At 37.9% G+C, this 27451-nt stretch overlaps 1 protein-coding gene across 4 annotated transcripts in view; it reads left to right on the forward strand.

Moving 5' to 3' along the window:
• Positions 1 to 27451, forward strand: part of Pcdh15 (protocadherin related 15) — a 1307054-nt gene that overhangs the window by 941396 nt on the left and 338207 nt on the right. For all 4 annotated transcript variants that reach the window (XM_085679751.2, XM_087898231.1, XM_087898232.1 and 1 more), the window contains one exon: positions 20987 to 21106. In XM_085679751.2, coding sequence (XP_085535877.2) covers positions 20987 to 21106 — 120 coding nt within the window. The remainder of the gene's footprint in view (positions 1 to 20986; positions 21107 to 27451) is intronic.

The raw sequence follows: 27451 nt of genomic DNA on the forward strand, positions 1-27451 counted from the left end.
AACTATGTTAGTAATTTAGCAAAGAAAAGATAAATATCACACCGTACTGAGATGTGTTGTTGTTAACAAGATTATAAGAGCCAGGGGAACAGGATGTCAGCTGTGAGATTATTGCATCTGTCAGAAATCTTAGGGAGGCTATACCCATGGAATCGCAACAATATGGTTGTCTAAACAATACTGGACCAAAGAAAATATCAACTGACATGATAACACAGACAGAAAAAATCTCACTGGGCTCCAACCCTAGACAAAAAACTACAGGCAACTAAAAAATACTGTGGGGGAGATAATACTCTTCCCTTGAATCAGACCCTAATTGACTATTCAATACCTGGTGGTTAGCTCTGAAATCATATGCATGCAAGTTATATATGTGGACTGAGAAGATTATATTTATATACTTAGTATATGACAACAAGTAAAGAAGAAGAGGCCAGACGCCTTGAATTTGAGAGCCAGATCAAGATTGGAAGGGGGAGTCATTGGAATGGTTAGAGAGAGGACAGGAAAAAGAGAAATTATATAATTAAATTTTATTTCAAAACAATAATAAAAATCACCAAAATTGTTCTTAAATCAATACAAGCTTACTGAGATGAGAAAATAAAGAACTTTTATGTGGAAGTCAGAGACATAATGATGACAAATCAAAGTAGTCACTTAATGTTCCTAAGTATATGAAATAAACTGGACAGTCTCGGAAAGAACAATCGTTACACCTTTACACAACCTATTGCAGCTAGGGAATAAAATCTGTGACTAGTAAATAATAACAATACACATTTCACACTCGATGAGCAGAAAGTCTCTCTTGCCCCTGCAAGCAGGAGAGTCTGGACTCACAACTGTCTCTATTATAAGACAGAAGTTTAGAGATTTTAAGTTGTATGCTCAAGCTAAAATCAGATCCTTCTCTCTAGCATAACTGACACCCGAAGCAACAACTTGTTTTACAGGGAAACTCTGAAAACAAATTCAGTGACAGGGATGTTATAAAATATGTGCCCACAAAAATAACTTCTTACCCTACATCCTAGGAGTCACTACCCGCAATGTGTTGTCATGCTAAGGGTAGACCCACAACATCATGATCAAAAACATGGCGTGAAGAGTTAAGGTGTGAGGCTTACAGAGAATGGAGTCATAGAAACGAAAGTAAAATTCCTTTTCCTGCTGACAAATATACAAATAGTTTCTTGTGCAATTGAAATATAGCATGTAAAAGTGCAAGGGGATTGCACTTCACCCCACCTAAGTAGTTTAAAGCCCACTTCAGGAGGTTTCTATGCTATTGCCTTGGCATATTTGCCATCCTGTGCAGTGTGTATCTTAAGGATGGTAACTAAACACCTTTACATCCATCCATTCAAAATAAAAGAATCTCCTGTTTCTAATGAGATATGCTAGTAAGTAAAAATAAGAAAAATAAGAATATAGACATGTGAACAATTCTAAATACTGACTGAATAAAACATGTTCATGAATATATATATATATGTAATTTCCATTTGAATATATATGAAATAGTTAAACACTACACTTACAAGCCTGTGAAAGATTGACAGCCACTGGCAAGTATTTTTAAAGCCTTCATTGCCTAGAAAATAAATGAAATAAATTATGTATATATAATCTTTATATCATTTATTATTTATATCACATGAACAAATAATCACTCTTAGGCAAGAAAAACGTAAAACAGACTAGCATATCAAAACAGACACACTTAAGTTGGTAAATTTGTGCCAACATAGATCAATAACTACTTTATGTCAATATTCAACATGGACAGCTCAAAGGACATATTTTCAGCATATGTTTAAATATAAAACCAGATATATAAGTTTGAAAGGAAATAAAATAAGAATCAGGATTATTGAAACAAATAAATAAAAAGAGATGGAAGAAGACATGCCATTTAAACAACCATGATGGGCTGTAGAGATGGCTCAGTGATTAAGAGCACGCAGAGTATCCAGAGAATGCAGAGTAGATTCTCAGCATCTATGTGGCAGCTCACAGCTGTCTATAACTTCAGTTCTAGAAGATATGATGCCCTTCCCTGGCCTCCATAAGTGCAGAAAACGCATAGTACACAGATATATATGCCGTAAACACCCATAAACAATACATAAAATAAAATAGCATTTTATTTTTTTATTGACTTTATTAAACTATAAATTTTTCACTGCTCCCCTCCAATTCTCTCCCCTACCCTTCTCCCTCTCCCATGGTACCCATGCTCCCAATTTACTCAGGAGATCTTGTCTTTTATAGTCACAGACGAAAATCTATTATAAATGTCCTAAACTCAGATGAAATTGAGAAAAGAATTGCAGATGAATATACAAAACTATTCACAATGGCAAATATTCAATTGACCTTCAAACTACAAAATAAATTTGCATTTATACCTATACACATAACTTCATGATAATGTAGTAGCTGGCAGAATGAAATCAGAAATAGAAAAATCTATAATCATAGAAAAAAAATTAAAACTCTAGGTAACTGAAATGAAAGGCTCTCCCAAAATACCCTGACCAGGCACAAGAAAATTTGCAAGTATGATTTACTCTATTAAAGCCAACTAGAGGGACTCTCCTAAGTTACTCTGGTACCCAGCCCAACCATGTACCCTTAAAAGATTTTTCAGTCATTGTGCCACAAAACCTTCAATATGTTAAGACATAAAAATCTTACCACATGCTTTCCACAATGAAATAAAACTAGTAATCAAATTAAACTTTAGAAAATAGAAGATAAATAAAATATATAGACCTTTGAAGAAGGGTTCCTTTCCCCTTTGCTTGCCTGGTGTGGAACAGAGACAGAACTTTGAATTAAACCATCCCACATGGAAGAGCAGAAGTCCCTGCATCTTTACATAGACGGATCCCAAAGGTTTTCCCATATCTACTGACTAAGCAGCAATTATCCTTGGGAACAGCCTTTGAGCACGAAGCTGGTAATGGCTTACAGGGAGAGTCACCCTAAAGACATAGAAGGGCGAGAAGGAAAGAGAAAACAGCTTCAAAATGTCAGTAAAGGCTGTGCTGTTCAGAAAAGAGCAAGCGTAGACACATGGGGTTACATCAAAGAAAGAACATCCACACAGTGAAGTACAGGCAGCAGAGAAGATACAGAAAATACTTGAAAACTGTCTGACACAGTGGGTCTCCAGCACTGAGAAGGCGAAATAGACATGAACTCCCTCCCCTAACTGAGAAGCTTTCTGCAGTCGACGCCCATTTACTAAGGAAATGATTTAGTTTTCTCTAATATAGCCTCACTGAGTATATTAACTACTTAAGGGTAGGCGCCATGCCCAGCAGTAGATGGTCAACACAAAATGAACTAAGTGGTTTTGTTGTTGTTGTTGTTGTTGTTGACTTTTGTCTCATGTTGCCTTATTTGACCAATTTTTGTCTTAATAGTCTTCTGGTTATATATTATGGTTTCCAATTTTGTGTTTTTATGGGTTTTGTTTGTGGGTCTCTGTGTCTCTTCTGTTTTTGTTTTAAATGTTGTTTGTTTGCTTTCCAAAGAGAGAGAAAAAGGGTATGGAGTTCATGGGTGAAGGAGTGGAGAGGAGTTGGGGGAAGAGAAACTGTGATCAGAATATAGTGCATGAAAAGTGACTTTATATGTAAAAAGAGTGAAAAAATAACTAACGAAGAATTAAGTTGCATAGTCTAAGAACTTAGATAATTTAATGCCTGATAATAATATTAACAATAAAAATCTGAAACAGATGTTTCCCAAGAAAAGTGCAAAAGTGACCAAACAGAATATGAAAATTTTTAGTACCAATAATTTTCAACAACATGTAAAATCATTACCATTAATATTATATGCTAATTATAATGGCTGTTATCAAAAGGATGAGAAATTACATGGTGATCAGGAGGTGGGGCAGGGAAAATGTGAACACCATTGGAAGGTATAAAAATTAGCAAATCCATCAAGGAAACCGGTAAGAAAAATCCCACAAACAAGTAAACAATGGAAGGATTCAGCTGTTCAAGACAGAATTTTTAACAAACAGAAATGAAATCAGTGAATCATATCAATACCTAGCCTTCAGGGTTTACTCTGACAAATTTACTATAGCCAAAGTGTGAGATCGATTGCTGTATTATCCATGCATAAGTGGAAAACAATAGGTAGTTTCCATACAAAACCAAATATTATTCAATCATAAATGATGAAACCCTGTAATTTACAACAAAATAAACAGCTCAAGAGGTAATTGATTGAAATAAGTCCGGCATGGAAAGAGATATGCAACAAGCCCTTCTTCATGAATGGAAGAAGAAAACTTGGCATCCATGAAAATGGAGACTAGAATCATCACTAGTAGATAATAAAGGGAGGAGAGAGTGGAACAAGTACACAGGAGTAATATGCTGTAGAGTGACATTCATAATAATTCATTATTTAAAAAATAGAGAAAAGAAGACCTCAAAATTTCCTACCACAAAGTGGCAAATTGTTAAATAGGCAGTGGGTATCATTACCATGGCCTGAGCATTAAACATTATATATGCTCATATATATGTACATGTATGATATATAAATGTTTGCTACTCTAGACTCCAAATATGTGTGTACACTTATATTTAGGCAGAAAAAGGAGTGTTTTTCTTGTCTAGAATCAGAAATAGGTAGAGTCAGAAGACAGGAGAGAAATGAGACCGAAGAGATTGAGAAACGGTGGCACAATAAGCCCCCAGCCACCCATGCTTGCTGTCAAGTTGGCATAGCAGAAGCCCCAGTGGAGAGACACTCTGATTGCTAGGAAAAAATCCAAGCAGGGAGTACCAAGGAATTTCATACCTCAGTTCTAAATGACAAAATTAACCAACTAATTGAGGCCATATGAGAGGAGCTTGAGTATGTATTCGTTCCCAGAGTCTTTGAAGAAAAACCTGGGATCACACATTGCTTTGTTTTCAGCATTTTGAAGGTGCCATTCTAGCTATCATAATTGTATTTTAAAAACCGTAATTCTATGTAAGACTCTAGTTTGTATGTTTTGTTAGAGAAGTTATGGAAATCACTGTGTGAATTCTCTCTCTCTGGTGGATGAAAAAGACGAGGGAAAGAAGCATAATTAACATAGAAGATTTAAGCAAAGATCTTAGCAAAATTATTTTGGTACAGTCACATGAAATATTTTATTTAGTGACCCAGGGAGGGGTCAGGACCTGGCCAGCTGGGATTTGGAGTCCAGACGAGGCCTGGGGGCCGGGATAGATGTGAGGGGCTGGGGCCTAAGCTCCCAACTTGATATTCCCGACTTTTTGGATATGGGGGTGACAGAAAATTGGAATGGTAATTATGACAAACACTTGGGCTCTCTTTGGGAAAAAAGGGTGTAGACTCAAATCTGGTTACTTCCTGCGGACACGGGGCGGCTTGGGGAAGGGGAGAGCCAGGTGTCCATGATTAGCAAGAGATGTGTCAAGTGGTCAGGACCACTTCCCAGGATATTTAAGTGATCCCCCACAAGAGGAACAAGCAGTCTCCCTTTCTTCCTCCTGGGGGTTGCATCTTTGCGGCTTCCTGGGTCTCCCTCGGGGCCACCCGAGAGCACAGATCTCCCACTAAACCTGGATATTTCTTAATTTGGCTTGTTTTGATTTGGTTTGATTGGGAATTTTTGTGTTGGCAGGTAGTTTGCATTAAGAAATATTCCTAACACTAGGTGTATGAAATTTACTGAGAGGCATGGAGTTCAAGTCTTGGAAAGTTTTTGACTTGTTTCCCTAAATCAACTTGTGATGTTTTTATTTGTGAGTTCATGAGAATAAAACGACTTTGTTTTAAATTAAGAGCTACTGATCACAGTACTTACTAAAATGGAATTTTAAATTGAACTTACTCTTAATCAGATTATACTTTGAACTTTAAAGGTAATTACAATCACAATTTTGGGCAAAGTTAGGGAATCACTGTAATTGTCCTAAATTGTTAGTTTTGAGTGCATTGAACCAAATACTGTGGAGATCTTCTGGTGTCTATAAAATTAATCAGGTAGATAGGTTCTCTAGGAACCAACAGTTCGCTTTGTTTCTACCTACCTAAAATAAATCAATAATATATCCACCAAAAGTTTATATAGGAAGTCCAGTATAGATTTTTACAAAGGAGCTACGAGTTCACCCAGTCTGGGTATTCAATGATGATAAAGTTGGTTATAATTTATTGAATTTTTATTTTAAAATGGAGTTCTGTTTTAGTCTATGTGCTTCAAATTCTTCATGTGAAACTTGAAGTTGTACTCAAGAATACATCATCAAGTTAAAGGAATAGGCACAGTGAATCTAAATCTAATATAAGGAAAAACACAGAGTTTAGCATATGTCTTGCATGATTTCTAACCAACAAGTTCATAATTAGAAGGGCTTTTCTTTGTAGTATTTGAAAATAAGTATGGCAAAGTTTTAAAGAATCAAACTTGTTGCATAATTATAAGCAGCAATGATAGCAAAACACATTTTTTCATACTGAGACATAAATAGGAACACTGTGATGTAGTAACTGTGCATTTATTCATTTTAGGGCTTTTATACCATGGAGAATGTTTACTGTACTTCTCACGTCCAGAAATTCTGACATCATATTGATGTGACAGCACTGATGACTCCCCTCTGGCCAAATGTCTGTTTTTCTGGGCAACTGTCTTTTCCATACATGCCCTCAAAACTTAAGACAAAGTATCCAAGGAAGTTCACAGTTGATTTAAAAATTTGATTTGATCAGTTTCTCATGTTTTCTGTTCTTAATAACATAAAACTTTAAAGACTACTTCATAACTCTAAATCTCAAACGCCACCTACAATTTAAGGAAGTCAATAGGAGGCATTAAACTACCCTTAAGTTTTCCAAATGAACAATTATATACTTCAAATGTTGACTTCACAAATACAGTGCAAATTATGCCTCAGCTAACCTCTTAAGTGTCCAGCAGACCAGTTTTTAATGTTGTTTTCTAACATTTTATAATAGAATTACTATAGAAGACTTGCATTTTAGTAGTTTCACCACTTCCGATATTGAGTGGAATGACGTCAGTTTATTATAGCAATATAATTCTACTAACTACTGACATTGAAATGTACAAGGGGTAAACAGATTTCGTTTTTTTCTGTAAAATATTATACTTAAAACCTGTGGATGCCTACCTGCACAGACGCTCAAACACCGTGTCCTCACTGCTTCATACGACAACTGGGCTGTAGGAATAGAGATATGCCATCAAGTTTCACATGATCTCTTTGATGGCAAGTGATAAGTGGAAGTCAGAAGCCAAGTAGTCTCACCTGAAAACATGAGACATCACTACAATATTGTCGAAACCCATGAGGTTAAAAAAAAATGACACTTTCGTACCTAGGAAATTATCAATAATAAAATTAAATGCACGCTTCTTCACCGTGTCTTCAAATCATGTTTTCTGAAAGTCTACAGACTGGATAATTAACATCATTTGTATCGGTATTTATTCCTATTAACTTCACAATTTGATAAGAGAATCACATTGTAACTAAATTACTGTAAGAAGAGAGGGGTTGGAACGGTCACGAGGTAGGGATGAGTTTCAGAACGAACACTTCCTGTCTGTAAAGATAGAAAGCAGGTTAGTTTCTAAGAGACGTGGGTCCTTTCATCAGAAAAGTAAACAAAATATTTTAAGGTAGTTATAACAATTAAAGAGGCAAGGACCTTACAGTGGATCCCACTGATGGGTAGGGGGCGATTACAGTAATCACCCCACATCCAGTGTTCTCCATCTTCAGCCAACACACTCTTCCAGAAATAGTTATCAAAATTACCTATTTGTCAATGTTTCACCGTGAAACTTTATTATGAAATTATTAATATTTTCTTTATTTCTGCCATATTCATGTTAGGATAATCCTAGATGCCAAGACTTGTAGTTATATTGCTAGTCGTTCTGTTTTTCAAAACTGAAGAAAACTGGTCAGCGCAGTATGTCAGTCAAATTGGATGAAAATAGTTGAAACCTGTGTAACATCAAGACAAGTATAATTTAAACCACTGTGCAGGTATTCATTTTACATAGATCTCTCTTAACACGAACATATTTCCCATTCTTTTCAAACTGGAGTCTCCCTTCAGTGCATCATAGTGCAACTAAAATGAACAATTTGTGATTGATTGACTGTGTTGACTGTGGAGTACAGAGTAGACCATAGGACGATGGGGACACAGCATTAAATGCAGTTGGTTATAAGGACAAGTTTATCAGATACAACATTTGTGTGGTAATTAAATGTATTATAATTTTAACAGCCTTTTCTATAGAATGTTATACTGTCAAGGGGATGTCTATGCAGTAATGAAAGGGCCCCGTTCATTAAGATGGGCATTGTGTAGTTGTTGGCATTTGATAGAGGACTTGTCCTCTTTGAATTAGGAGTTACAATTGTTTAATCAGATGTCTTGTTTAGCCTCACATGCATTTAGGCTTATTCCTTTCAGTATGGCTGATCACATCCTTCAGTACTATCTTTTTTTGTTGTTGTTTAATAATTTTATTTTTATTATTTATTTTTTTCCATTCAAAAATTTACACTTCCTCCCCTCCTACCATTCCCCTCCCGCTCCCCCACTCACCCTCCTCCCTCCCTCCCTTCTTAAGAGAGGGCAGGGAACCCTGCCCTGTGGGAAGTCCAAGGCCCTCCCCCTACACCCAGGCTTAGGAAACTTTGCATCCAAATAGACTAGGGTCCCAAAAATCCAGTACATGCAGTAGAAACAAGTCCCAGTGCCTTTATCAATGGCTTCTCAGTCAGTCCCCATTTTCAGCCACATTCAGAGAGTTCGATTTGATCGCATGCTCATTCAGTCCTGGTCCAGCTGGATTTGGTGAGCTCCCATTAGAACACTCACACTGTCTCAGTGGGTGGACCAACCCCTCGTGGTCCAGATTTCCTTGCTCATCTTCTCCCTCCTCCTGCTCTTCAACTGAGCCTTGGGAGCTCAGTCCCTTGCTCTGATGAGGGTCTCTGACTCTATCTCCATCGGTTGCCAGACGAAGATTCTGTGGTGATATTCGAGATGACCATCAGTGCAGTATTAGCTTTTACACCAATGTATATCTAATATTCTTTCTTTTTCTTTCCTATCTTTGTCTTCTTTTTTGAAATTTTTATATTATAATACAACATTTACTTTTCTTCCCTTCAAGGCCTTCCATATATTCCTCCTTGTTCTTTTTCAAGTTTGTGACTCTTTTAATCACTAACTGTTATTGCATTTATATAATATTCCTTTTTAAATGGTGGTAAAATTTTGAGCTTCTTTTTAATTAAAGCCTTCCTTGAAAATTTTAACATTTTGACTTCTCCAAGCCACATTGAATGAGTAAGAACTGTCTTGGACCACAAAGTGTGTCCAACATACAGCCAGTCAAGTATGAGAGCAAGCAAACTCACTACATGTGATAGATATTGTGACACCATTATCATGTACCAAGCATTGGAAAACCACACAACTGAACCACAAAGTAATTACAAAAATTCTTCTCAGTGTTTTAAGTAAATTTATATCTTGTGTTGGGTCATCCATAGCCACTTCAGCTATGCTTAGCCTGTATAATAATAGTTAAACTATTTTAATGATTCTATTCACATGTAGGAACCAGGTATGGAATTTCAAGCAAGTTAAACTACACACACAAACAAAAGGTCTGGGAACATTTCTCCTCTTTTTTTTTACTCCTCTCTCAGTTTCAAAAACAGCTTGTTTGGTTAATGATAAATAGTTGTGATTTGCTATGTATGATATTTATGAAATTAAATTAACATAAGAAATGTTAATTTTCTAACAATATGGTAATATCTTAGATTTTATTATGATAAAAAACATAATATAAATGCTTTTTTTCATAATTTTATAAGAACAATTTGGGGCTGGAGAGATAGCTCAGTGGTTAAGAGCATTGCCTGCTCTTCCAAAGGTCCTGAGTTCAATTCCCGGCAACCACATGGTGACTCACAACCATCTGTAATGACGTCTGGTGCCCTCTTCTGGTCTGCAGACATACAGGCAGAATATTGTATATAAAATAAATAAATAAATAAAATATTAAAAAAGAACAATTTATGCATAAATGCTACATTAAGACACTGTGAAGTCTTCATACAAGCTCCTGTATTAGTAGTTTCTTAAATAAGTATGGTTCATTCTTAATAACTAAAACATGTACCCACTATTATCAACTCAAATCTAACTACTGACATATCCTTAGTGTTTTTTTTTTTAATTCGGCATCCTCAATATCCCCATTTGTGTCTTTTATTATTTTAGTAACTTTGTTTCTTCTTTCATACTTAGACTGTTTAAAGTTTTAACTCTGATGACCTTGAGAAAAATTGGTCAGACAGTCATCCCCTCTAATAGATAAAAGGTAGTGCACCCTTTTATGATATAGTAAATATGTAGCCATAAATGCTTGTCTACATATATCCTATAGCTGGATATATAGCACATGGCAATTTCTCTTATTTATGATCGTCTGTCAAATGTTCCATAAAAACATACAGCTACTTATATTGGGGACTAGCAAGCTACACATATGAAGCCCTTTAAGCCCATCACATGTCTATGTATTTCTTGAAAGGGAAAGCATAGTCTGTCTATATGTTATACACACAGGAAATTACCCTATCTCCAGTCCAGGTCTGAATCAGAAAAACGCTCTGCCCCAGCTTAATGACAGAGTAAAGAAGTACTTCTCCCCCTCTTACAACTTTCTCTTATTCATGGCTTCTGTGACTTGGAAGAGACCCATCCCACTGAGCAGGATAATAGAGACATGTTCATTTTCCTACATTTCTACTGACACTCTCAGCCAGAAACCTGTCACATACATATGCAGAATGATGTTTAGCCAAATCTCTGGCCACTCTGTGGCCAAGATAGTGTAAATACATACATAAATCCTAACAAATGAGTCAAACCCATGCTATACAAATGCAAGAGATGAATCACAAGACTAAGGATTTGTTGATTAGATAGGGAACATCCCTAACTTGCAAGAGTAATGACAATATGTGCAGCATATTGCCTTCTGCTGAGCAGATTTCCTTGAGGTTCATTGTCAAGCAACGTCTGTCTAAAGGCATGAATCACATAAATTATATTGATATCTGGAAATAACATGCTTTGCGAGAAGATGTTGCTTTCTTGATGTTGTTCTCTTAGTGAGAACAGAGTGACCTTAACATGTGATGACATGTTTTGTCGCTATGCTACATGACTCCAGATCTTCCTAGTCTTGGGAAGCATGTGTAAGCGAGTGGGGGAGGCGTGGCTGCAAAAGCAGGAGGCTATCTAGCCGCATTGCGTCTCTCAGGAAGAAAGAAGAAACCTCAAAGCCAGAACCAAGTGACCCACCTTCTCCCAGAAGGGTCCACCTCCTAAAATTTCCACAGTCATAACCAAATATAACACCTCCAACCAATAACAACATATAAACCTATGTGATACTTTTCACCTTCAAAACACAATGCAAGTGTTACCTGTCAATTGTGGGATTATATATTATTTATGACAGTGCTGATCTTATATTGTCTTTAAAATTGTTTTGTTAGGAAAATGTTACAAATTAAATTGCTTAGCTAATGCAGCACACTTAGCAGTAAGGCCTGGTATTTAACCACTGGGCAGGGCTGTCTTGCTCAGCTTGATGTTTCTTTACGAGCTTCAGTAATCCAAAACCAGACGGTTTTAATAGAATGTTCTTACACATAATCCCCACTGTGACATCAATTTACCGCTTATGTTGCACTGGGCTCCTTTTCCTTAGAACCATTTCTGTATTTTGGAGTTTTGAAGTGGCATTTTTATTAAGTTGGTGTTATTGATTTTTCCTTTTGCTTTTTGCATTTGTTTTATAGCAAGTGGACACTTTCAGCGTGTTGTACCTTTGTGGGTAAACAGTATATTTGTATCAAAATTGCTTTTTGCGGTCTCTGTTGTAATCCGCAGAAGCAAGGCAGCAGCTTTGAAAAGTTCTTTAAAGTCGCTGTTTTCCCACCACAGTTTGCTTGCCAAAATGAGACCAACTAGAAGGACATATTTTGAGAGACACCAGGAAGGAAAATTCCAATATCAGCAGTCTGACGAGAGTGTAAAATTCCAGAATTCACTAAGACACACATTCTGATGAATGCTTCACATACACTTGACTTTTAATCTTTTCATCTTGGTATTAGAGAACCAAGAAAAAGTTGAATTGATATGAACAGAAAGGAGAGACATATTGAACAAAAATAACTTCACTGTGGTTTTTTGTTACCTGTTCAAATCCTTATTAATTTCTTCTTGTGTACGATGATCAATAGCAGTTATCCAGCCTCAGCAATCAGCAGCACTGAACTGGTTTTACTGTGTTCCTCCTTTAGCAATGTTACTTTGAAGCAAATCCTAAGTACCATATCATTTCACACGTCATCATTTTGGTATTTATATTGGTACTTAATGATAAAGGCTTTATACTAAAATGTACTTCAGAAATATTACAGAGATGACATAAAAATTTTACTTCAGTGGTATTTCTAAGATCCTGAGTGTTACTATAAATCAAACCAATAAAGGGGCAGAGTCTGACCTCCCAAGCCATCCCCTTTATAGGGAAGGAACTCTTGTAAATGGTGGTCTAACATCTTCATCCTTGTTGGCTTTGAGAGTATAAACTGAGTTGTATATCCTCCATTCCTTTCATGTCCAGGCTTCTATCTCACCATTGTGTTGCTGGTCCATCCGCACTGATTGTGCAGCAACAGAGTGTGCAGTGATCTGCTCGCTGTTCATCTAATACTTTGTTGACTTTCTGAAGGACTGAGGATCGATTCTCAGCAGCTGTTCTACCATAGTGATGTATCTCCATTCCTTGACTATGGATGGTCATTTAATTTTTTTTTTATCAACACTTACCTATGTATAGTCTTATATGGGGTGTGAGGGTACTCATGTGTTAATTCGTTTTTGTAAATACTAAATAGTTTAAAGAGAAAATTGCAAGCAATAGGATATGCATAAATTTTCTAAGTGATTAGGAAAATTTGTTTCTGCTGCTGAACAACAGCATTCACCGTGCTCCACCTTCTGGAGAAAATTGGTATTTTCACAATCTCTAATTTTAGCCAAGCTGGTAAATGTATAGATATGTTTTATTGACATTTTAATAAAGATTTCCTGTTGCTGGTTAAAAAGAGAATTTCCTAAATGTTTAACAATTATTGTGATATTTTGATAACTATCCTATTTTAGGGTCTGCCATTCCCTACTGAATTATGAGGGTATTTTTAAAAATACTTCCTGTGTATGATACGCTGTTGAATGTCTTACTGCAGCGATCTCCACCGATCTGTAACGTGGATTTTTCGCACGTTGTTATTTTCAGCCTACTCAAATATGTTGAGTATTTTCTTGACTTATGTGCCGTGTGTCCCACTGAATAATTCATTAGCGATTACAATGTTGTGGAAATACTATCTTTTATTTCCCCTAGAATTTTGTATTGCAATCTACATTTTAATCCATGGTCTGCAAAAATTTCTTTTTAGTGTTTACTAGGTGGAAAAACTAAATGCTGAATGTTTTTCCCTATGTGGATATGTGATAGACACAGCCTTTTCCTCATGCTACAGTTACGTTCTCATTATTCTGAAATGCTCTTCTATGGTTCAGAGGACTCTCTGTGAGGCTTTTTCTGGTAGTGTTTTATTTTGAAGCAAGTGACTCAGCATCTCCAACTGAAATCTTGAATTTTGGAAGAGTAAGTCTTCCTTCTGACTTTGTTCTTTTTCTTCTGTTTCTGGGCCTATAAACATCCATTTAATTTTTTTTCTGTCATGTTATGAATTTTCTTATCCTAGATAAATTAGGAAAGGAATGACACCATATCTTATTGAATGAGCAAATGTATTGATTGATGTATTTGTTCTTTGGAAAGCAGTTGAACTACAGATCCAAAATGTCCCTTCTGAGTACCTCAGGCCAGTTTTGAGATTTGCAGGGAGAATGTTGAGTTTCAAATCATCGGTGTGAAACTGCAAGGGTCATTCATTGGATCCCTCATTCTAGGTCTTACAGCAAAACCTCTGGTTTGCATTCTCTAACGCACACACACACAAATACATCCAGTGTTCCAACACCATTTATACAGGAATCATTTTCTACCCCAATGTGTATTCTTGGTACGATAATCAAAATTTACTTGACAATAAATATACACATTTATTTCTGAGCTTATTATTCTGTTTCATTGAACATTCATAACTTTATTTTCGTATAAACTCATTCACCTGTTTTTTGTTATTTTGCCTGTTTTGGTATCATAAAAATTTAAAAGTTGTCCGTATCAGTGTCAAGGAGATTTCTCTCTGTAATAATCTTTTTGGGAGTGTTTAGGTTGATGGTCTCTTCTTGGTCTAACTTTGGTAGTTTGAATGAAATAAGAAATTCATCCGTTTGTTGTAGATTTTCCACCATAATGAAGTATGGATTTTTATAGTATTCCCTTGTACCAACGGCCCTCAACCGTCCTTACGCTGCAGCTTTTTAATACAGCTCCTTACGTAGGGGTGACCCCTCAACCATAAAATTATTTTGTTATTACTTCATAACTATAATTTTGCTACTCTTATAAATCATAATGTAAACACCTGATATGTGACCCCTGTGGGTTGCATAGATTCTCAAGGTTGGTCCTACAGATTGAGAACAACTGCCTTATAATATTCTGAATTTCCTTGGTGTCTTCTGTAATGTTTCCCTGATTATTTCTGATTCTGCTAATTAGGATACCCCATTTCCTTCTTTTGGTTAGTTGGGGTGAGGGTTTATCAATTTATCTTGTCTATCTTCTCAAAGAACCAATTCTTAGAATTGTTGAGTCTTTGTGTTTTGTTTGTTTGTTTCTATTTCTTAATTTCTGCTTGGGTTTCTATTATTTCTTGCCATCTGCCTGGTTTCGGTTTTATTTGTTTTGTTTTTCCAAGTCCTTGTATTGTAATTATTGAACCATTTATTTGTGCTTTTTCTGATTTTTAATGTAGGCATTTAGAGCTATAAATTTCTCTCTTAGATCTTATTTTATTATTTTCCAGCGGATTGTTGTTGTTTTTGTTGGTTGTGTTTTCAATTTTATTTAGTTTCAGGAATGTTTTTATTTCTCTCTTGGCTTCTCCTTTGATTCATTTACCATTTAGTAATATGTTTGATTCATTTACCATTTAGTAACTCATAAATCTCTATGACTTTATACTTAACGGGCTTTTATTGGGTGTTGATTTTAAGTTTTCTTACATAATGTTCAGACAATACATATGGATCTATTTATGTTCTCCTCTCTTTACTATGTTTGTTGCCATATTTGTTTGCTGTCTCAGGATGTGGTATATTTTAGAGACGCTTCCATGTGTTGCTAAATAGAATGTATGTTCTTTGGTGTTGGGTGGAACATTTGGTAGATATTTGCTAGGTCCATTTGATGTAAGATGTTTCTCTTTACGTTTTGTCCAGGTGACATATCTATTGGAGAAATATCAATTGGGGTGTTGAAGTCACTTACTGTTATTATTTGTTAATCTGTGTCTTTAATTCCATTGCTATGCTTTTTATAAAATTGGGTGTACTTTTGGCTACATTATTTTTGTAGTGTGACCTGGGCATGTAAACTTATTTCTTTGGTAGTATTTCTGATATGGTAATCTGGATTTCCTTAGATTAGGCCAGTGCATGAGCTGAGTGACCTAAACTAGGTCATATAAAGCTAGTGGATGAGCTGTTTGGCTGGCCCAGGCAAAGATGACTCCCAAGCCAAGAGTCTGGAGCTAGGTCTGTGGGTGCAGAAATGGCATTGGCAAAGGGAGAGATGGGAGAGAAAAGGAGTGTCTCACCAGTCAAAGATACCACTGAACTGGAGCTGGGCCTCTGTGGAGATGGTCACAGGCAGGGAAAACATGGAAGATGGGGAAAAATGGGGAATACAGAGATCAACTTAGCCAACAAAGTTTATCCAGGAATAAAAAATAATCATGGAGTCCTTGTCTGGAACTAGGCTTCTGAGTTTGCAGATCACAGTGGCTGGAGGGAAAGGGGTGCCAAAGGAAAAAATAGAGTTTCCAGATAAAAGACATCATATTGGTTGGCTTTGTGTGTCATTTGAAACAAGCTAGAGTCATCAGAGAGGAAGGAGCCTCAGGTGAGGAAATGCCCCCATGAGATCTATCCGTAAATTTTCTCGTTTAGTGAGCAATAAAAAAGGACCCAGCTCATGGTGGGTGGTAACATCCCTGGGCTGGTGGTTCTGGGTTCTATAATAAACCAGGCTGAGCAAGCCGCAAGAAGAAAACCAGTGAGCAGTACCCCCTCCATGGTTTCTGCATCCGCTCCTAGTTCAGGGGTCCTACCCTGTTTGAATTCCTTCCCTAACTTCCTTCACTGATAAACAGCAATGCTAATGTATAAGTCAAATAAACCCCTTCCTCCCCAACTTGCTTTTTGGTTATGGTGACTCTTCACAGCAGGAGAAACCCATCAGGCAAACAATTCTCACTGGAACTTGACTTGTGCATTTACAGCTGGTGGTGTGCTGAGGGAGGGGCAGAAGAGGGAAGATGCTACCCCAGGAAAGGACTCATGCATGCACAGGGTTCTTCAGCCCTGGTCTCTGCCGTCTTATATTTCCTCTCACACTACATGCAATTGTCTTTACAGTTCACTGAGTGTGACTTTTTTTTTTACACAATTCTTGTTTTTTTTTTCCTTCTTTTTTTTTAAAAATTGATTTTTATTGAGCTTTACGTATGTCCCTGGTGGTCTAGTGGCTGGGATTTCTTGATGATTTGTTCGTGGTTTTGGTGTTTAAAATGTCTGTTAACTGTTGTCATATGCTTCCCACTGTCCCCAAGCGAAAGGAGACAGAATGAGACTCACAGGGAAAATGTGGATGCAACATCAGCTTCATTCAGACAGGGCTTGTGTTGTTACTATGTTAGAGAATCGAAATTACAAACTCAAACTTTTTGTATGGCTTGTTTTCTAAGACAATGTTTCTCTGTAGCTTTGGGTCTGTCCTGGAACTTGCTCTGTAGACCAGGCAGGCCTTGAACTCACAGAGACTCTCTTGTCTCTGTCTCCCAAGTACTGGGGTTATAGGCATGTGGCACCACTGCCCAGCTCATATTAAATTTCTCTATAGAGAAGTGGGTATGGAAGATTTTATATTGGCTAGCCAGATAAAAGTGTTTAAGGAGAGACTTTAACAGATTGATCCTATATTGTTCAGGGCTCCAAAGTTATTATTCATTAATTCTTCATCGTTTGTAATTTTGTGCAACTTAAGATTCACATATAATAAAATAGCAACTGTCTGAAACTATAAATCAAACAACCATGGCACTCTGGGGGAAATCAAGTAAGATTAGTAAAGATAAATATTCTCTTTGAGACTCTTAATCAAAATTCAGTCATCAAAAGGAGATATGTGTCATATGGTATCTACACAATAAACAGAATAGCTAGGAATATATTTCCATTCTAATGCTTCTTAGTGTTCATTAAATAAGGTGATAGCTTAATTTTTAAGAAAAAATAACATTACAAATCAAAACAAAGTCTCCCATCAGCCATAGAAAATGAAAACAATGATCTTTTTAATTAAATAAATAACTTATATATTAAGAAAATTGTTCCTATTGATTCACTCCTAGCCAAGTTTTGTACACAGGTACCAAGTACATAACATTTAAACCAGCCTAAACTAGCCCGTCTCCTGAGATGTTTATCATTTATTTATGCCAGGGACTTTTTCACCATCAAAACTTCATAAACTATTTTACTTTCTGGGTAGTGATTTTCTGCCCTTTTTATCTTCAATTAATCTACATAGTTTATGAACCTTCAAATAGCTGTGTAAATGATTTGTGAGGAAAGACACAAATTGCATAAGTAAATGGCACCCTCAGGCATTTCCTAGGCTGGTCCTATTGCATATAGGGCTCTTCAAAAACCAATTTTAAATGTAGCACATTGAAATATAAAAGATATAGAACCTACTTATTTGTGTAGCAGATGTGCCCCAAAATGAATACCACACGGTATAGGCTACAAAAGAGAAAACAGTCTTTGGTGCTGTTTGGTTTTGTTTGTTGTTGGAGGCAGGGTTTCTCTGTGTAGCCTTAACTGTTCTAAAACTAGCTCCATAGACCAGGCTGGCCTCAAACTCACAGAGATCCACCTGCCTCTGCTTCCCCAGTGCTGCGATTAAGGACATGCACCACTACGTCCAGCAACAGCAGGCAGTCTTGGGGGTCCCGCACCCACAGGATACTCAGGAATTTATAATGTAGCATCGATTGCACATCAGTAAGAAATGCTCACATGAAGCTATGCTTTCACATGAATGCTGATACACTGATATCTATGTGGCACATGTGCACAGGCAAGCTTACGAGCATGTTTCTAGCACAGACATACATCTTGGGTATATGCTTGTATATTCACACCTATAGGCCACATGTATACAGCCATGCAAGTACAAAGATAAAAGCTATTTCTGGTGGGAACAAACACCAAGAAATATTGTTACATGTTGAAGTCTACTATTTTTACATTTATTTTGTCTTCTTCTTTTCATGTGCATGAACATGGTATGTATGTGTGTGTGCGCGCGCACACGCGTACGTGTTTCTGTGTGTGTGTGTGTGTGTGTGTGTGTGTGTGTGTGTGTGTGTACATGCACATGGATACAAGGGAATGTGCCTGTGGAAACCTGAAGCTAGAGAGTCCACAATCTTCTTGGATAGTTCTCTACTTATTCTTTGTGGCAGACTCCCTCAACTAAATCCGGAAATTACCTAGTCTGTGAGGCAGACTCTTTCAATCATACCCTAAGATCACCTAGAATATTTCTTTAGTCAGTTTGTTATTGGGATCCCCTCCTTTGCCTTCTGAGACTGGAATCAGGCTGCTACAACACCTGCAGAGTGTTTGCCTGGGCTGTGAGTATCCAAGGCCTGGTCCTCTTGCTTGAAAGGCAAGCTAATTAACCATCGAGTCATCTTCTTAGCCCTAGAGTTATTAATTTTTATAAATTTTGTCTCTCCCCATCTCATTCCATTCATTTGCATTTGGTGCAGATTTTAATTGGCACAAGGTCACCGAGAGCCTCCACACATTGTTCCCAGATAATGCTCTTCCATCATCTTCAAACCTTTGTTGGACAGGTCTGTCATCAGCAGATCATGGGGAATGGAACTCCAACATGTGTGGATGCACACGTGTTCATGCTAGTGTGCTAGAACAGTAAAAATGAGCAGGAGCCATCTGCACTAAGATGTTTGCTATAAACACACAATCAGGGAATGAAGCCAAGCTCACTCGTTGGCACAATGCTGAGCACTGTGATTTATTTATTTATTTATCTATCTATCTATTTATTTATTTATTAAAAATTTCCACCTCCTTCCCATCTCCTTTTTCCCTCCTCCTTCCCAACTTCCCCTCCCTCTCTAGTCCTAAGAGCAGTCAGGGTTCCCCACCCCGTGTGAAGTCCAAGGTTCTCCCCACTCCATCCAGGTCTATAAAGGTGAGCATCCAAACAAACCAGGCTCCCACAAAGTCAGTTCAAGCAGTAGACTCAAAACCCAGTGCCATTGTCCTTGGCTTCTCAGTCAGCCTTCATTGCCAGCCACATTCAGAGAGTCCAGTTAGATCACATGCTCCATCACTCCCAGTCCAGCTGGCCTTGGTGAGCTCCAATTAGATCAGTCCCACCGTCTCAGTGGGTGGACACACCCCTCGTGGTCCTGACTTCCTTGCTCATGTTCTCCCTCCTTCTGATCCTCATTTGGATCTTGGGAGCTAAGTCCAAGCACTGTGATTTCATGGCTGTGCCCAAGCCTGCCCTCCTCCATACTGAGAAACCCAAACTGTAAACATTTCCCAAGCTGGAGATCAATTGATTTCTTACTATAAGTATGAACAGAGACGGTAGCGTGAAGGGAATAAAATGGCCAAATCTTCTGTTATGCTATAGCTCGCAATTTAGTTTTCAAGGCCTTACATCCCCTTCTAACATTAACTTAAGATGTTATTTAGATACATCTCCCATGTACCAATATAACAATCATATCCCCCTTCTCTGTTGATATAGTAAGCTATTGTTTCTACTCTTCCTTCCAGAAATACAAACTCATAAAATTTCTTGTAGAATGGTATTTCTGCTTGAATTTCTAAAATCAAAAAAAATAAGTTTGACCAAATATAATTTGTCATTGATGATATGTATTAACACCAAATCCTGAATTGGAATTAGAAAATTCATAAATAAATAGCATTAATGTCTGTGGTAACTTTAAAGTTGCAAAAATAAACGAATAAACTTCTCTTTTGAGTAGTTTAAAGTCAGTGTCTTTGGTCTTTTTTATTAAGTGTTTTGTTTTTAAGATAGCCAGAGAAATATAAGTGAAGGCTTATATTCGAGGAGTAGATTTGGGCATCAGATTAGATATTTGTTAACCTACCTTCTGCATGCATTACCAACCTGGATTTTTTGACTCTCTGAAATGATTTTTTGTTTTAAAATAAAATCGCCAACCCCAATTAAAGTTCTAGCTTGCGAATAACTTAATGCATTAATGTTTCTACCAAAGAAAACAGGTGCGGAGATGTTAATGGAAGCAAAATGGTCCAAGTGTGCTTTAACTTTCTGTCTCTCTATCCGATCACTTTGCTGATGCTGCAAACTTCACACACTTAAGGACCCTTGTATGAGGACTACACAGATTTACCTGTTCATTCTTAGTACTACGAGTCTGTGGTTTGAGCAGCTGACGTCTCTCGTCTTCTGTGTAATATAGAGATGGTTTTTAAGCTGGAAGATTTGTACAGATGATCAAAGGAGAACAAACCGTGTTTCTTTCCTTTCTCTCTTCAGCTCACTCCAGTTGGCACCACAATATTCACGGGGTTTTCAGGAGACAATGGAGCTACAGACATCGATGATGGCCCAAATGGACAGATAGAGTATGTCATTCAGTACAACCCAGAAGATCCGGTAGGTTCTCATTTTCTGTTTGTGGGCAGGCATGTCATGGGGAGTTCTTTCAGCTGATACAGTTATTAAGTTATCCATAAGTTGCCCTATTCTTAATATTGATGAATATTTTATAAAACTTGTCTTGAAAGTAAACATAATGTACCATTTTTTTTTTACTAAATTTCCATTACACTGAACTCCAGAACTTTCTAAATGAACCTGGTGATACCAAAGAGCAACACAAACCAGATGGGGCCCAGGCTAGAATGCATGCAGATAATTTTGCTGCTGCTATCATACCTGGCAAACACAGGTAATGTTTCTGGTATACAATGGCCCTAATACCCATCTGTGCTGCTACGGACCCTATGGAGAACAAGGCACAGCCTCTAGCAATGGCCTCTGTCGTTTGTGGGAAGACTCAGTTTGTTTGTTTTAGACCAGAGGATATGTGTGTTGGTTTTCTAATAGCTTAAGTCATGAAATGATTTGTTTCTAGTAATTTGTGTATAATGTCAGGAATCTTTAACTGAAAAGGCCAGAAGAACATGGCATACAGAATCAACAAGGCAGGGCTCACATGGGCTCATGGGGGTTGAAGTGGCAAGCACAGAGTTATGCGGGTCTGTGCTAAGTCCACTACATTTATGTTGTGGTTATTGATTTGGTGTTCGTAGTTTCTCCTGGCAGTGGGAGTGGATGTGTCTCTGACTCTTTTGCCTGCTCTTGAGGTTCTTTTCCTCCGATTGGATTACCTTGTTCAGTCTCCATAGGATAGTTTTAGCCTTCTCTTATTGTATCTTGTTTAGTTATGTCTGGTTGTTGTTTCTTAGAGGCATGCTCTTTCCTGAAGGGAAACAGAGAAAGTGAATTTGGGGGAGTGGAGGGAGGGGAAACTGTCATCAATGTATATTGTATGAGAGAAGAATCTATTTTCAATAAAAAGAAAAGAAAGTGGAAAAGCAAGAAAGGAAAGAAAAACCCAACCAGAGTATTTCTTCATAACTCCCAGGGCAGCTTCTGGAGTATTCTAGGTTTTCCTAAACAGAGTAAAAACTGCTCTTCATGTGCATTTTTGATGTCACACTTCTCCTTCCTAATTGTATTAAAAATATAAAACACAGCACAGTTAAGATCACAACCCCATTGCTCAAACCTTCACTCCTTCCATAGCTTTGTGCAAATAAGAAGAAACAGGAATAAGACTTTGGTCTTGCAAAGTGCAGACTCAATTTTAGGTCCGACTGTCATTGATTATGGAAATCAAATGAATGACACACACTGGGTGTACACATCTTTGCATTCTAAGAAAATATTTTAAGTGTTTTAGAATTAAAATATAATGCACAATTTCCACTTCCCCTTTTTCTCTCCCATCTCACCCATTTCTCCACCCTGTTCTCCCACAAAATCTTGCCTCTTTATAATTCTTGTTATACACAGCTGAAAACACACACACACACACACACACACACACACACATTTTTATTCCTAACTATAATTACAACCTGCTCAGTCCTTCGTCTGTATAATGTTACTTGCACATATATGCCTTCAGAGCTGACCAGCTGGTACTGGATAACTATTTGGGGTTATCTTCCCTGAGGGCTTTCTTCTCTCAGATCAGGTAGTTCAGGATAGAAAACCAGGACCTGAGGCGAAAGTAACTTCCTGACATTTCAGAATACAAAGGGTCATTTCCAAGACGTGTGCTAATGAGGTGGCTGTTGATGATCTGTTTTGAAAGCTAAATACGATTTTAAAAAATCTTAGGAAGATAATAAGGTCAAGGGAAGGCTTTGAAAATGTGGAGTTTCTCTTTGTTTCCCCTTAAAAGGAACCTCTGAACAGGTGTGTAGCACAGTGCACGAAGCCAAGCAATGAGAATGAGAGGGGTACCTGGCAGTGATCGGTTACTGTGAAGCATTGCGTGAGACACAACATAAGGAGCGTGAACCTGAGCAGTCAAGGGTGGGAACAACTCCTTCCCTTCAGTGGTAGGAAGACCAGTGGCCACATGCACTTGGCTTTTCCAAGCCATTCACTGTTTTCTTCTGTGGGTTTTCCTAAATAACTCCGTGTGCACAGCTCTCTTCCACCTTAACCGTCAGTCTTTCCCTAGTCTTTGGTATCAGCTGTACAAACAAAACACAGTAAGCAGTAAAGAGCCAACCCATGAATTCTAAAGAAATATTTATTGCATTGAAAAAAATCCAAGGTTTAGTTGCATCTTGAGACAGCTGAGAGTTTTCTAGAAGCTGTCCTTCAGAAGTTCTGTGAAGCCAAGTCCCTTCCTCACAGGGAAAATCTCCTCTTTGACGGCTTTGCCTTTCAGGGATTAGCTGTTCTGCTACTACGATCAATTATGTGCCTCTTACCAGCACCTCTAGATGGATAAACCATTCAGCTACAGAGTTCAAAATTACAAGGAAATGCGAATTTTACCATTGGCAGCACTGCTGCTGTCAGTGACTGCAGAAGGTGCCTGGCCCGAGGGCTTGTTCATTGGGGCAAAATATTAAGATATTGTGAAAACTCTGTACTTCTGAACTTGATATACTGTGTTAACCAGGGTGTGTGTGTGTGTGTGTGTGTGTGTGTGTGTGTGTGTGTGTGTATACATGTGTGTCCACATAGGCACAAGTGTTCCATGGTGCTCATGTGGATATCAGGAGGGAAGCTTGGATGTGGGGCCTCACCTCCTACCAAGTCTAAGGCAATGTCTGTTATCACCACCGTTGTGTACGTCAGGAAACTAGTCCTGTAGCTCCACATCATTCTGTCTCTCCCTTCCAGCTCGCTGTGGGCACATGAGGGGACATAAGCCTGTGTTGCTGCATCTGACTTCACACGGGTTCTGGGGATTTGAGCTCAGACCCTCACTTTTACCCAAGCATTTTAATCACTGAGCCAGGGCACACTATAGGGAACCTACCTTTCTGCATCCTAGACATTTGGCGTTGACTTCAGCTCCAGTTGCATTGTGTTGTGTATCGTGACAGAGCTGCCTGGTGGTTTGATTTTCTGGTGCTGTGACTCCTATAGCAATTAATAAATATCATCATAACATTCTACTTATTCCTAAGGTTCAAACAGCTATAATTTCAAATTAGTCTCATAGTATACGTACAGGATTAAAAAAAAGACAAATTGACTTGTTTTCTCTCACTTGGTGCCTCAAGTCAGACTTTTAATCCTTGAGTCAGATCTTTGTGAAATAAAAACTAACCCAACTCACCCTTTCACAGATTTGTCCGCACAGCCTCTTACGCCATTGTTGAGCCAATGTGGAAATATTATGAAACTTCACAGTAATGTATTTTGTTGTTGTTGTTGACTTTCTTGAGAAATGTGTGAGTTTCAATATAATAGCATCTTCTCGTGTTGGGCTGAACCATTCCTACCTCTGAGGCATTGACTGGGCATGCGTAGTCCATCCCTTCCATTTTAGGTCAATCTCTCCCTCCTGTGCATCAGCACAGTGTAATGGTGTCACACAAGTCTTTTAACCACATACATCACTCCTACTGGGGCTTCTGATAGGAGGAGTGGGCACATACTTAGTGTTTCCAGCATGTGCTGTGTCATTTTTCTATAAAGATACTTTCAGTTTTCTTTTATCATTTAATTTCAGTGCTGACTGACATAACGTTGGCATTTCAGGTATTCCTTTATAGTTAGCTTCTTTTAGGATGATTGCTCATCATGGGTGTATATCATTCCTAAATGAAATCAGCCATTGTCTCTTTAACACTGTGGCTTCTCTGACTACCCTGAAACCCTTTCTTCTCTGAGGCTCTAGTTAAAGGAAGCCAGGCATTTTGATGGCATTCCACGGGTTCACGGCTCTGTTCATTCATTTTCTATGTATTTTCCTCTTTTGTTTACAAACGATATCATCCATTGACCTATGTTCAAGGCCACTACACTTTCAGACAATTCCAACCTGTTGTTACCCAATTTCTATGATCTGTTCTTATATTTAAAAAACAATTTGAATATTGTATTCTTTGTGTCAAATTACTCTGTATTTCATAGGTCTTAATTCTTTTGCAAACAATACAAAGAAGATTTTCCAACTTTTATTTGTTGTGGGCATTTTATGTGTTTAGCACAGTAACTGTCATAATAGACAATTAATATAATTGAATAAATAACTATGAGGCTAATATAATACTGTTTGAGACTCCCCTTTCAAAAGGCTAGCATTTCCTTCTCAGTCATGTCAGGTTGCTATGGAGTCCGACCTGAGCATGGTGAGTCTTATACTGTAGAGAGACCCTTGATTCTACTCATGTTACCTGAACTCCAGATTCAGGTTTTCCACTGAGCACAGCTCCCATCCCTTTCAGTGTGTCCTCTTCTTAGTTGATCTGCTGGTAGGGAGCTTCATGAAAGTGTGGTTTAGAGTCAACTCTCAACTTCTCTTTCTCTCTCTAGTTACTTTCTGGTATTTACTTCCTCACCCTCATCAAAATTTGAGGTCTTGAAATCAGTACCTCAATATTTTAGTTGATGAATACTCCAGAATCTCCATCAGACTTGGAGTGTCTCAGTATAATGTTGATGTCAGCCTTTCCTAACACAATTATAAAATGAAAAAACATACCACATTCTCTTCTCTCTCTCTCTCTCTCTCTCTCTCTCTCTCTCTCTCTCTCTCACACACACACACACACACACACACACACACCTTTAGAATAGTCTGGCTTTGTTTCTCTCACCAGTTAATGGAGATGTTTATGCATATGGGGCCACAAAGGAGTCATGTTTTTAGTAAATGAGTATTATGCCTTGTGTTTGCTTTTGGACCACTCTGGGTTTTCCTAAAAGATAGTGTGATAACAGCAATGACTGCATCTTTTAAAATCTGAAAAACCTGGAGCAGTTGAGGATCCCTTCAGCATATCCAGTTCCACTGCAGATCTACACTGACAGGCTGTAAGCTTCTGGGTCACCACTGTCACTGCAGCTAGAGACTTTAAATCTTCAAATCTGTCCTGGACTTGCCTTCTGATAGAAATAAACTTAGTAAAGATATTGGACTCTGAGATGTCTGCAGGCATAATTAAGAAGGTCCATGAGAGCCCATACTAAAGGATAACAAATGTTTACTGGGAACACTCGCCACAAGAAAGCTCTGTGAGCACTGGGAGTTGCCAACCAAACCCCCATCACCAACCAAGCCAAACACAGAAAGGGTTGAGCACGCTTCCTGTCTGTGCTTACAGTCTTCAGACCACGTGCTAATGGACTGGTCTCTAAAAGAGTATTGGTTGAATGAATTCCCAGAACAGATGTTCATTTGCATCTTTATATACAAGAAAAAGGATGCTGATGCTTTGGGTAGAAGATGCTTTGGGGATACTACCATTCTATGATGTCCTCAGCAGTCAGTAGAGTAAGAATGCAGTATTATGGCAGAATCACTATGTTCAAGAATAAACGCATGTAAACATTTATGGTTGACTAAACTGGCTATACTCACCAAGCCTCAGATGAGTCTGAGTCGCATCATGCATTTCTTGTCTAGGAGCATATGGTCCCAAACATGGTAGCCTCAAACAGCACACTTTGATTTTTCTCCGTGTGTGTGTGACTTTCAGTGCCTTTTCTCAGCTCAGTTGAGCCTCTGCTGAGGCTTCTCCCAGACTGCAATCACAGGACTAGTGAGAATAATTTTGGTATGAAGTCTTAATCAGACTTATAAGTCTGATTAAGTCTAACTTATAAGAACTAACTTATAAGTCTAACTTATAAGAAAACTGAAACTCCTTCAGCACTTTTTACTACTCTTTGATTACTTTCTTATTTCTACTTTGCCATTTAAAATTTTTTTAAACTCTTCTGTTTTCTTATATACCTTCTTTATTCTTATAATGTTTTAAAATTTTAATCAAGATATTTTTAAATCATTTCCCCATTCCCTTCCCTCATTCGGTTATCTGGGAGTATAAGGGTGAGGATTACGAATACAGCTAGCCATTATGCTGGTCTAATAGAGCAATGCCAGTAGGATCTCCTCTGAGGTCCAGTAGACCCAGGTAGTGGGTTAGATTTCCAATACCAGACGTGATTTCCCTCCTATTATGTGAGCCTTAAACCCATTAGACAGCTGTTGGTTACCACCAACGTATGATTGCTACTATGGTACCTTTTTTTTAATGAGACAGTGTAATTGATTAGTATCCATTCTTCCTATAAAAGGGCAAATTTTATTGTCTGCTTAAATTCTAGTCAGTCCCTTTTGAGTGGCTAGAGACCGGCAAATCTTGTTAAGTCTTCTTATTTTCTCCTTGGAGAATTTGGTCAGAAGAATTCTCAGCAGTGGCACAACCTAGAGATTGATAGCAGCTGAAGGCC

Source organism: Myodes glareolus, chromosome 18 (genome assembly GCF_982192425.1).
Source record: "Myodes glareolus chromosome 18, mMyoGla1.1, whole genome shotgun sequence".
NCBI lineage: Eukaryota > Metazoa > Chordata > Mammalia > Rodentia > Cricetidae > Myodes > Myodes glareolus.